The sequence below is a fragment of the Ammodytes marinus genome, assembly GCF_949987685.1.
Source record: "Ammodytes marinus genome assembly, contig: scaffold_60, whole genome shotgun sequence".
Classification (NCBI taxonomy): Eukaryota; Metazoa; Chordata; class Actinopteri; order Uranoscopiformes; family Ammodytidae; genus Ammodytes; species Ammodytes marinus.
In genome coordinates this window covers 126,074-138,687 of record NW_027648594.1, presented here as the reverse complement: position 1 = coordinate 138,687, position 12,614 = coordinate 126,074, and the positions used below count along the sequence as shown (strand labels likewise).

Sequence of the window (12,614 nt, the reverse complement as noted above, 5' to 3'; positions counted from 1 at the left end):
TTCTCTAAAATACGTCATCCTAATGATTAGATAGAAGTAAAAATCTATCTACAAGTTGGCATTTTAAAGTTTTACATTCAGGGAAAATATGTTTATTCTCTTTCTTTTAAAGAAGTTAGACATTCAGGTTGATCAATAATAGTCTCAAAACAGTCTTTTTTATAGAACATTCTGGCATAGAACTGGCATGATTGGTTTAAAATACTTCAAATGTACCAAACTAAAACAACAATATCTTAAATTTGGATTGATGAATATGCCTAACAATTTTCAGATGCTTTACTATCATGCAACTAACTCCACACATTACATAGTTAGAAGGATTTTGTGAATTTCGTTTTATAGGGGCTTTGAGCTTCAGCATCATCTCAGGGATCGTTTTGGAGGTCTGACTCCACAAACAAAGACCGTCTCTAATCATGACTTAATGTCCATTATCTCAAGATCAATTCGGTGATGGCGCATGGATTTAATAACCCAACTTCCTGTTCAATGGACAGATTAAATTCAATGGGCTGAATTCTGTTTTTTTTTTTTTTTGGCATTTTTTATGCTTTATTGACAGTGTAGAGACAGAGTTGAAATGGGGCAGAGAGGGGAGTGACATGCAGAGAACGACCGCGGGCTGGAATCGAACCCGGGTCCGCTGCTGGCCGAGGCCCATGGGGGGGACGCCCTACCAACTGAGCTAAGGGCGCCCCCCTGAATCCTGTTTTCTGATTGGAAAAAAAACATTGTCAACTCTATGTTTAATATTTATTTTATATGTTTTCTGTTATATTTTAGACACAAAATCCAGACTGACAGATTTTAGCTTTGTTACACCTTTAGAATCTCCAGTAGAACTTAAAATAAAGCCATTAAAGATTGATTCATTTCAGATGGATAGATCTTAGTTTGGTGTTACATACTTCAGAAGATATGCATCGTATCAGCATCGGTATTGAATTTGGGTTGAACAGGTATCAAGTGTTACTCCAAGACAACTCAGGGTTTTATCAGGAAACAATTAAGTATTTTATTAAATAAAATAAAACTCGTCTGGTTCCTTCATTTTTACTAATGTCACTTTTAACACTTTGGGATGACAAACATGTGAGGTTTGTGAACTTCTATTCTGGCAGTTCAGATCAACGCAGAAATCATTGCACAAGTCCAGGCGCTGCCACTTTCCTAAATTACCCGGACTATTTCTAGTATTGTGTGGAGACGTCTTCTTATCCTCGTCTTCCGCAGTGTTATGTGATCTTTGTATTCTAAGGCTCTTGAAACTTACTCTTCTGAATGTTCTGTCTTTGTTTCTACCTCCACATGCACATCTATTGTCGTCAAACATTCTTCTTTCAACGTCAATGGCTCCAGCAGCTCTTCCAATGCATTGTTAAGGTGCCAACACACTGCACCACGCGGCGCGGTTGGCTGGCCGCGCGAATCACAGGTTCCGCGCCGCCTGATAATTTTGGCTCATTTGGCTCCGCCGCCGCCCGATGACTCATTGAATGTGCACGTGGTCCCGAAGTGAGTGACGTCGGGAGGAGCTCAACGCTGATTGGCTATCGCGGCGCGGCCGGCGGCGAAAAGTTCAATATTTTCAACTTCTGCGGCGGCCGCGCCGCGCTGCGCTGCCCCTGGCCGCGCCGCGTGAACCGCTCGCCGCCGGCCGCCGATTCGCACGGCGGCGCTCGAAATACATTGACTTTCTATGTAAACTCGCCGCGCGGCGATGTGCAGTGTGTTGGCACCTTTAACACGTTGTTCTTTACCAAGTTCGTAGTAATTCTTGGTCATCAATCTGGTGTGGATTCTCTTTTTCTTCCGACTGTCGATTTCAGCCATTGTTCCTTTTTCTGTCTTTTTGTTTTGTCTTGGACTTTTCGTTTTCTTCTTACTTCACATTCCCGGGTTTCGGCACCAACTTTTGCAGGACATCTTTAGATCAAGTATGACAGAAACTGGACTTCTTTTTAGTTCATTTATTTTCTCTTTACACATGACACTGGGTCGCATATCAACAAAACAAACAATTGACATGGTACATACAAAACCCCAACCCCTCGCTAATCACTTCGTCCAGCATTGTCTGTGTGTGACATGACGTCACTACTAAGGTTCTTTTTAGCGCTTTTAAAGCTGTAACAGACCATAAACCTTTTTCTCCACTGGTCATGGCCAGTTGTTTGGTCTGTACTAGAGTCCAAATGACAGCTTTCACATCAGCTCAAAGTCTGTGTCAGTGTCACTCAGGCTTTGTCCAAAGTCACTGTCTGTGAAAGTGTCCCTCTCTGTGTCTGAACTTTATTCCTTGTTCACATATTTGTACACCGTCAGCTTCTGCAGTTTGTAACGGGGGTCTTTCTTCAGATCAGTCAGCAGCTTCAGACCTGATGGATCTCTCAGATTCATCTCCAGCTCTCTGAGGGCTGAAGGATTCCTCCTCAGAGCCGAGGCCAGAAACTCACAGCTTCTCTCTCTGCACCGTGACAACCTGAAAGAGAAAATCATTGTTTTAACAAGGGCAGCTGTGGCTACTCTGGTAGTTTACCACCGCCGGTATGACTGTGTGTGAATGAATGGAACCTGGAACCCTGTAAAGCGTCTTTGGGTGCCTTGAAAAGCACTATATAAATCCAATCCATTATTATTAACCACAGTAACAGAAAACTTTAACTTTATTAATCTGTAATCAAACTCTTTGTCACCAACTAAAACTCATCCCATATGTGGAGGCTGCTGTATACACAGGTATTACAAAAACAGTACAACACAGTTGCATATAAATTTCTTTATAGGAGAAGCTTTAACAATAACTAAAAACAGAAGTTTTGTTCAACGGCCTAAATGAATTAATCAGTAGAGTACGTTTTAATTTTAACAGTCATACAAAACTGCATGAATTAACACTTGTCCCTAAATGTGTGACATGTGTGTTGCAGGGCAGTATCTTTTACACTTTTCAGAGTGTGATAATGGCCCACAATACTCACATCAGTGTCTCCAGTTGACAAAGTGGCTCTGTCAAGAACTCAGAAAGGTTTCTGACACCATCATCTCTGAAGTGATTTCTTGTCAGATCCAAAACCCTCATGTGAGCGGGGTTTGACTTCAGACTGGAAGCCAGTGCAGCACAGCCACTCTCTGCAAACCCACAGAGAGCCAGTCTGTTGGAGAAAACAGGTTTAACTTTAGGTGGAAACACGTTACACAGCTACAGACACTGACCTCTGACCGAGTGGTGAGATTTACAAACATCTGGGTCGGGGATGAGACGAGATAATTCTGATGTCATTCAAACTAGGGCTGTCCCCGACTCGGAATTTTCTCAGTCGAATCGGATCTGCCTGTTCAAACCAGAGATTCGACTATTCGTGATACTATTTGTCAATCAGAAAAGTGCATTGGAGTGAGATCTTTGACCAAACGTCAACCCGAAAACAGTTGAAAACAGACTTCAAGACCACCGAAAACAGAGCTTAAAATATACAATCTCCTGGTTGGATATATTTTTAAAAAATCAGTTTACGAGTGAACCGGGGATTTGGAGCACAGCTGAAGCGCGAGCGTGCCCGAGCCTCGACGAGCCTTGAGAGAGAAACAACACAGAGCCGGTGACGGCTGCAGAGAATGGTGATTTGCACGAGTAAAAAAGACGCTTTGCGGTCTACAGGGGCTTAACTGTTTCCAAGGCGACCTATCTTTATTACAGCACGTAGCAGAGCAGAATCAATAGGCATATATGGTGCGCAATTTGCACAGAGCAAACATATACATCTGCTTTGGTTTTTTCTTTTGCCATTTCCTCTTTAGTTTTCACCACTCTTCTTCTAAGGCGTTTGACCTGACGTGACACATTAGCGCCACCTATTGCCCTGGCATGATAACGTCAGTGTTTTGCTCTTATTTTCTCTTTTATTATAATGTACACGGACTGAAAAAAACAAAACAATGATTCGACTTGAAGAATCTGCGTCGACTGCGGGGGTTCCCGACTGATGATTCGAATCATCGACTTTCAGAGGGCAGCCCTAATTCAAACCAACACGTTCAAACCTGTCCTGACCAAATGACTCAACACCCTTATGAAGAAATAATACAGAAATGAGAATCCAGAGTCTTCTGCTTGATGAGCGGTTAAATAATGCAGACTTGACACACGCTAATGAATACCATCTCTCCTCTCCATTGAGCACAGACACGGACATAATAGCCACCTACACGAAAACAACCAACACTCTATGATTCAGTCTGGCTATCTCAACGCTGATTGGAGCCGAGTGTAAGAATGTTGTGAAAAGTGTATAGACTGTAAAAAATAAATATGGACGTAGCCTCTGTGACGTGATATCGTGAGTCAATTTTTTTATCTCTACGAGAGATATATCGGGATGTTTTATTTTTGCGAAATGTCGCGATATTTCGTCACACTCCTGATAGAATAGTATAACTTTCTAAGTTGTGTTAAACGACCTAAATGAAGCAATGCAGTAGAGTAAGTTATTATAACAAAAAAACATAAAAAATTACATCAATCAACACTTGTCCCTTAATATGTGACAGGTGTGTTGCAGGGCCCACAATACTCACCTCAGTGTCTCCAGTCGACAAACTGCCAAGAACTCAGAAAGGTTTCTGACACCATCATCTCTGAAGTTATTTCCTGTCAGATCCAGAACCCTCATGTGAGCGGGGTTTGACTTCAGACTGGAAGCCAGAGCAGCACAGTCCCTCTCTGTTAACAGACAGCCAGCCAGTCTGTTGGAGAAAACAGGTTTAACTTTTAGGTGGTAACACGTAGTAGCAGCTACAGACCCTGACCTCTGACCCAGAGGTTTTTTAGTTTAGGCAGTACAAAGAAAACACATAATGTAGTTTAAGCAGAGTTAATGTTTATTAATTACTTAATCAGCTAAAACTCATCATCATGAAGAGGCTGCTGTATAAGCAGATGTGAATGAAAATATAGAAACACTTGTCACTAAATGGGCGTATAGCTTCGTGATGTGTATTGAATAAAATACCACATACCATGTATTTAAAATGTCTACTGCTTATAACTGCTAAATAGGGGACTTTTAGTGTGGTGATGGCCCCAAGTCAGGGCTGTACACTTATTTTTTAAAGTGGTAGCACTGGTGCTAGCAAGCAAAAAAGATTCAGTAGCACAAAAATAAATTTGGTAGCACACAAAGTATGATCGAAAACTTGCATGACCCTAACCCTTGCATTTCGCTCTAATTACCTTTGAGCATGTCATCTTGGTTTAATTTGAGATTCTCAATGAATATTATATCCTAGTGTGCAGCAATAATTGTAGAAAAATGAATAGGGGTGCAGTGATTGCAATTTAGACAAAAGAGTCTAACCTGCCAATGTCAATTTTTTGCTGATTCAGAATTATTTCCCCCCATAGAACTATAAAAATTATATCTATATCTTTTTTTATATATACATATCATTATTAATAACAGACATTTTTAGAACATTTCATTCTTTTAATGAAAACCAAACTTTAAAACATTGAACATAGCCTATTAAATAAATAAGTATACATATTTGTACAATTTAGGCCAAGTTAAATAGGTTGTTGTGAATGTGTTGGGAGTAGTTATTCCGTGGCTTATTTCAAACTTTGTTTAAATAGACTACTGCTGACTGCTCTCTGCAGCTGAATGAGTTGATTTTCAAGCTAGAGCACTGAGGGCTGTGAGGCGCTAACTTCCTGTTCTTACCTGCTTCAAAATAAAAGTCAACTCGCATTTGGCTAGTAACAGACTTTTAATGTGAAGGCACACAGGAAATGTTCTGTTTGCACAATCGGTAACTTAAAGGCCTACTTCACCGGTTTGAATATGAAGGTGTATTGAATTCTGAGATCCTATGTAGTATAAATGTGCGATTTTTTTTTAAAAATCGGTTCATCCTAGCCTGAGAAAAGGCAGAAAGAGTGTTTTTTTTAACCCTATATTTCTCTTTCTCGTGACATCACAGAAAGAGAAATATAGGGTTAAAAAAAAACTTACTTTGTAAATATTACTGTGATGTCTTTTACTGTGACATCACAGTAATATTTACAAAGTACGTTTTTATTAACCCTATATTTCTCTTTCTGTGATGTCACGAGAAAGAGAAATATAGGGTTAAAAAAAACACTCTTTCTGCCTTTTCTCAGGCTAGAATGAACCGATTTTTTTTTTCTTTGCACATTTATACTACATAGGATCCACGGTACCACGGTGAGCCTGCTGCATCCACTCTTCAAAAGGATCTGGGAAGAAGAAGAGATACCATCAGACTGGAAAGAAGGCCTTATTAGCAAGCTCCCAAAGAAAGGAGACCTGGGAAACTGCAACAACTATAGAGGGATCACCCTACTCTCTGTGCCAGGAAAAGTGCTAAATAGAGTCATCCTGGACAGAATGAAGGATGCAGTTGACCACCAACTGAGGGACGAGCAAGCAGGATTTAGAAAGAATAGGTCCTGTGTCGACCAGATTGCCACTCTTCGCATTATCATAGAGCAGTCACTAGAGTGGAACTCCCCACTCTATGTCAACTTTGTCGACTACGAGAAGGCATTCGACAGTGTACATAGAGAGACTGCATGGAAGTTATTGAGACACCATGGAGTGCCCACTAAGCTAGTGAACATCATTAAAAACAGCTATTCTGGAATGACCTGTAGAGTGATACATGATGGGCAGCTCACAGAACAGTTCCAGATCAAGACTGGGGTCAGACAGGGTTGTCTTCTATCCCCATTCCTGTTTTTACTAGCCATTGACTGGATCATGAGAACAACAACAGAACAAAGGAAGAACGGAATCCGATGGACATTATGGACACAACTGGATGACTTAGATTTCGCAGATGACCTGGCACTACTGTCACATAGCTACCACCAGATGCAAGACAAGATCAATACACTCACAGAGACTTCCTCACAAGTAGGACTTACATCCATAAGGGTAAAACAAAAAACATACGGATAAATACAACTAGTACCGAACCGATCACCCTTGGTGACACCATGTTAGAAGAGGTAGAGTCCTTCACCTACTTGGGGAGTATCATCAGCAGTCAGGGTGGTACAGATGCAGATGTAAAAGCTAGGATAGGTAAGGCAAGGACATCATTTCTACTTCTCAAGAACATCTGGAACTCTAGGGAGATACGGGAAACAACTAAAATCAGAATCTTTAACTCCAACGTAAAATCTGTCCTGCTCTATGGAGCAGAGACATGGAGAATCAATAAGATCACAATAAATAAAGTGCAAACCTTCATAAACAAATGTCTCAGAAGAATACTGAAAATCTACTGGCCGAACAAGATCAGCAACAACGATCTGTGGACAAGAACAAAACAACCCCCAGCAGCAGACGAAATTGGACGAAGAAGATGGAGATGGATCGGGCACACATTACGCAAACCACAACCAAGCACCACCAGACAGGCTCTGACCTGGAACCCTCAAGGGAAGAGAAGCAGAGGACGTCCTAAAAACACCTGGCGCCGGGACCTCCAGGCAGACACCAAGAGACTGGGAGGCACCTGGTCGCAGATAGAAAAGAACGCCAGTGACCGTGAACTCTGGAGGTCCCTTGTCGACGGCCTATACCCCAGTAGGGGTGTAAGGCGTAAGTAAGTAAGTACTACATAGGATCTCAGAATTCAATACACCTTCATATTCAAACTGGTGAAGTAGGCCTTTAATTGCGTTAATGTAAAGAGCCGTGTCCTTCCTGTTTTTAACCGTTGGTGAAGTTTATTAGACGCTAGAATCACCACACGAGCACAGATCCGGAGCACACATATTTCACCAGCCAAAGTTGCGGGTGGAATCAATAACTTACTTGCCTAAGACTACATTTACCCACATTTGGCGAGTGTTAATGTAGAGCCCATTAAGCAGTATTGTGCATCGCTCCTCTGTGTTTCAAAGACAGCCTCTCCTCATTAGCACCCTGTCGCACTAGTGCGAGCAGCATTGGATTCATCATCGCACGTGATCAATTTTAATAGCAAATGCGATCAAAACTGTCGCACTGTACAGCCCTGCCCCAAGTACATGAAAAGTGTCTCTGTAATCAGAATGTGTGACATGTGTGTTGCAGGGCAGCATCTTCTACACTTTTCAGAGTGTGATAACGGCTACAATACTCACATCAGTGTCTTCAGTTGACAAAGTGGCTCTGCCAAGAACTCAGAAAGGTTTCTGACACCATCGTCTCCTAAGATATTTGCTGTCAGATCCAGAACCCTCATGTGAGCGGGGTTTGACTTCAGACTGGAAACCAGTGCAGCACAGCCACTCTCTGCAAACCCACAGCGGGCCAGTCTGTTGGAGAAAACAGGTTTAACTTTTAGGTGGAGACACGTAGTAGCAGCTACAGGCCCTGACCTCTGACCCAGTGGCTGAGATGATCAGACATCTGAGTCAGGGGTGAGACGAGATAATTCATGCCATTAATAATCTGACACTTTTCAGAGTGTGATAATTGCCACAAAACTCACATCAGTGTCTCCAGTCGACAAAGTGGCTCTGCCAAGAACTCAGAAAGGTTTCTGACACCAGCGTCTCCGAAGTAATTTCTTGTCAGATCCAGAACCCTCATGTGAGCGGGGTTTGACTTCAGACTGGAAGCCAGTGCAGCACAGCCACTCGCTGTAAACCCACAGTCAGCCAGTCTGTTGGAGAAAACGGGTTTAGTTTTTAGGTGGTAGCATGTAGTAGCAGCTGATGAAACCATGCGAAATAATTGAGGAAGATTTTCTTTGAATGATTAAAAGATAAAAATAGCTTAAAGATGAGTAAATTACCACTTGGTAATGTGTATGATTTAAAGATGTGTTGTATTTTATATAACATGTCATACTTGAAAGAAAAGATAAATATTCCAATTTTAAATGTCAAACACAAATACTGTGCATCTATATGTTCTTACTTGAGTTTCTGAAGCTTGCAGTTGAGACTTTTTAGACCATCAGAGATCAACAACATTCCAGAGTCCTGCAGTTCACTTCCGCTCAGGTCTAACTCCTCCAGACGAGAAGACTTAAAGCAAAGAGCTGATGAAATATTCTTGTAAGATCTGTCAGTGAGTTGAAGGTCACTTAGCCTAAAGTTGAAAACAAAGGTACTGTAAACATTTGCAAAAATTCCTGTCTATCCTTAAAACATATTTTTGTAATAGTTTAAATACTTACAGAGCTATCTTTGATGCTTTGAGCACAGGCAGCAGCCTCTCAAGAACTACATCTGATTTATAGTATTTCTTCAGGTCAAAGACATCCAGGTCTTCATTGGACACGACCAGCGCAAAAGCCAAAGCTGACCAATGTGAAGGTGAGATTTTACTCACATCTCCTGAGCTCATGTACGTTCGGACTTGCTCTATCAGAGTCTGGTCACCCAACTCATTTAGAGAGTGGAACAGATTGATACTCTTGTCAGTGTCGGACAGTTTCTTGATTTTCCCATGAATGTAGTTGATTGTCTCCTGGTTGTTCTGTGAACGTCTTCCTTTAAACTTTAACTCCTTCTGAAGAAGCTCCTGGTTTTTATCCTGTGACAGGCCGAGCAGGAAGCGCAGGAACAAGTCCCAATGTCCATAATCGTCGACCAAAGCTTTAAAGACAGCGTTCTTGTGCAGGACAATGACGGGAATTTCTCCTTTTCTCTGTTGCGACACTCTCTGGCTAGAAAGCAGATTTGCACCGCTTTCTAAGAAGGTCTCTAACACATACAGAGCTGCAAGAAACTCCTGAACAGTTAGATGTATGAAAGAGTAGACCTCTCTTTGGTGAAGACCAGATTCTCTTCTTAAGATCTTTGTGCAAACTCCTGAATACTCTGCAGCTTGTTTGAGATCGATTTGACACTTTTTCAAGTCTTCTTCATAGAAGATCATGTTGCCCTTCTGTAGCTGTTCAAATGCCAGCTTTCCCAGCTTCATGATCAAGTCTTTGTCCGTTTCATCTAACTGATAATCCTTCTCGTGTTTCCTCTTTGTCTGGATGATCAGGAAGTGTGTGTACATTTCAGTCAGAGTCTTGGGCAACTCTCGTTTGGGAGTTTCTCTTAAGAGACTCATGAGAACCGTGGCGGCAATCTCACAGAACAATGGGATGTGGCACATGATGAACAGACTTCTCAGCAGGTTTGACTGAAGATGATCGAGGACCTTCTGAGCCTCTTCCTTAACTTTCTTCTGAAAGTACTCCTCCTTCTGCTCATCATTAAAGCCTCGTACCTCGGTCACCCTGTGGATAAACTCGGGAGGAATCTTAGTGGCTGCGGCAGGTCTACTTGTGATCCAAACTGAAGCTTTGGGCAGCAGTTTCCCTTTAATCAAGTTGGTTAGTAGGATATCTAGTGTTGTAGGCTTTGTAACACTGCGGCACATCTCATTTTTCTTAAAGTCCAGAGGAATTGTGCTTTCGTCCAGGCCATCAAAGATGAACAAAACCCTTGAACTGTTGTAGTCTGAAGTTTCCAAATCCTCCACTTCTTTAAAAAAGTGATGTATTAAACTTTTAAAGCTCCAACTCTCATCTCCATTTATTAAATTCAACTCTCTGAATGTGAATGGAAATATGAACTGAACGGTTTGGTTGGCTTTTCCTGTTGCCCAGTCGTGAGTGAATTTCTGCACAGCGACAGTTTTTCCAATGCCGGCAATTCCTTTTGTTAGAACTCTCTGGGGGGAGATTTCGTTGTTTGATAAAGGTTCAAAAATGTCATTGAGGAATATTTTCTTTTCCTCACTCGGACACCTTTTACATTCTAATTCAATAACTTCGTGTTGACTATTAACCTCTCCGCTGCCTCCTTCTGTAATGTAAAGCTCAGTGTAGATGTTGTCTAAAGGAGTTAACGATGCCTCTGCTCCTTGAAACAGATGTTTTGTTTCGTTTTCAAGGTAAGATTTTAGTTCTGCCTGGCACCTTAGGATGTTTTCTGAAAGATGAAGAGAATCCATTAGATGAATATCATTCATGTTCTTGTAGTCTTCCAACTTATCAAATACTGTTTGAATATGTGCTAGGTTTTTGAAAAAACTTTAACAGAAAAAAATGTCGGCGTGCCTCACCTGACACAAAAGGACTTAATGTGTAAAACTACATAATATGTTTAAGATATGTCACATTATTTATATATTTAAGCATCACATTACCTTCAGTTTTGGGAGGAACATTAGTCTTGTCTGTCCTGGCAGGAGGATGTACTAAAACATTTGAAAAATGCCAAATCAGTCAAGACAGTAAATTCCATAATTAAACATTAAATAATGTATTTTGTACTTGTACATTTTTGGGCAACATTTACCATATGTGTTGTGGAAGTTTATATCCCGTGCCGCATGAACATCTGTTAACTGAGGTGCGATGATGACACTTGCATCCTGGGCGGTGATTGTCGAGCTTCCAGCTGATTGAAAACATCATGAACAAATATCCACAACTCAGATTTATTCCATCAACACCTGAACTGTGTTTATGGGGTTCAGAATCAGATAAAGAAAAGATCAGGAAGTTAATTTACTCTGGTAAAATGTGACATATGGGACGGACACATTTCAATTTCATTAATCACTACAGACTATCAGCTTTAGTCCTGGCAGTTGAACAGGGGAGGAAGGGTTACTTTTTGAACCTGACTAACATGTTATACATAATGCCTCGCTTCCACCAAGTAGAGCGTGTCGGGTTTTAGCAGTTCGTTCCGGTTATTTTGACTTTCCATTTGCCAAAAGTTGGGTAGGGTACGGATATAAGCAAGCCTAACCGCTCTAATGCCTCGTTTCCACCGAGTAGAGCGGGTCGGGTCGGAGCGGCTCAGAGCGGGACAGCTCACTTTTAAGAATCTCGTGGTGTTTCCACCGCCGACCCTACCCTTACTGGTGGGGCGGGTTTAGGCTGGACTGCGATAGCCGCCGCCAGAATGTGGGTCAAACTATCGGGCTGTGGAACAACTGTGGTCAAGCCAGCGGTCTCTCGTTTTTGCTTGGTCAAACTAGCCGCTTCTTTATTTATTCCCCCGTGTTGTTGTGAGCACAGAGACGGCTTGGTGCAACTCGAGACAGTGAGCGAACAGTGCTGGCTGCGGCAGCTATGTGACATCGTAGCAGTGAGACACAGTGTAACCAACTGATTAATTTATTGACGAGGAAAAACACCACACAATAAACAGTTCTGTGCTCACATTTTCGCCAAAACACAAGGCTCTCTTCACTCTTGCCGAGATGACTACACATGGCGGAAATTATTCTTTCGACCAATCAAATGACGGCAGTGTAGCTCGGCACCCTTTCAGACGGCTAGTACCCCTACGGAGGAGTACTGAGATTTGGAGCGGCTCAGAGCGGTTAAGTGCGCTTAAACCGTACCCTACCGAACTTTTGGCAAATGAAAAGCCAAACTACCCGGACCGAACCGCTCCGATCCGACCTGCTCTACTCGGTGGAAACGAGGCATTAGCCGCTCCCATTTTCGGTACTCCTCCATTGGGGTACCAGCCACCTGGAAGGGTGCCGAAAAGGTGGAGCTACACACTGTCGTGCATTGATTGGTTGAAAGAATAATTTCCTTCCGTGTGTATTCACCTCGGCAAGAGA

The 12,614-nt window shown here is 42.0% G+C and overlaps 1 protein-coding gene across 1 annotated transcript in view; it reads right to left on the bottom strand.

Annotated features, from left to right (window-relative positions):
- LOC307270297 (uncharacterized protein) overlaps positions 1 to 12,614 on the bottom strand; it is a gene marked incomplete at its 5' end in the record, with an annotated part of 104,074 nt that overhangs the window by 63,603 nt on the left and 27,857 nt on the right. Inside the window, 4 exons of the mRNA XM_080054185.1 lie at positions 2,985 to 3,158; positions 4,582 to 4,749; positions 8,162 to 8,335; positions 8,512 to 8,685. Of these exons, the coding sequence (XP_079910311.1) occupies positions 2,985 to 3,158; positions 4,582 to 4,749; positions 8,162 to 8,335; positions 8,512 to 8,685 (690 nt within the window). The remainder of the gene's footprint in view (positions 1 to 2,984; positions 3,159 to 4,581; positions 4,750 to 8,161; positions 8,336 to 8,511; positions 8,686 to 12,614) is intronic.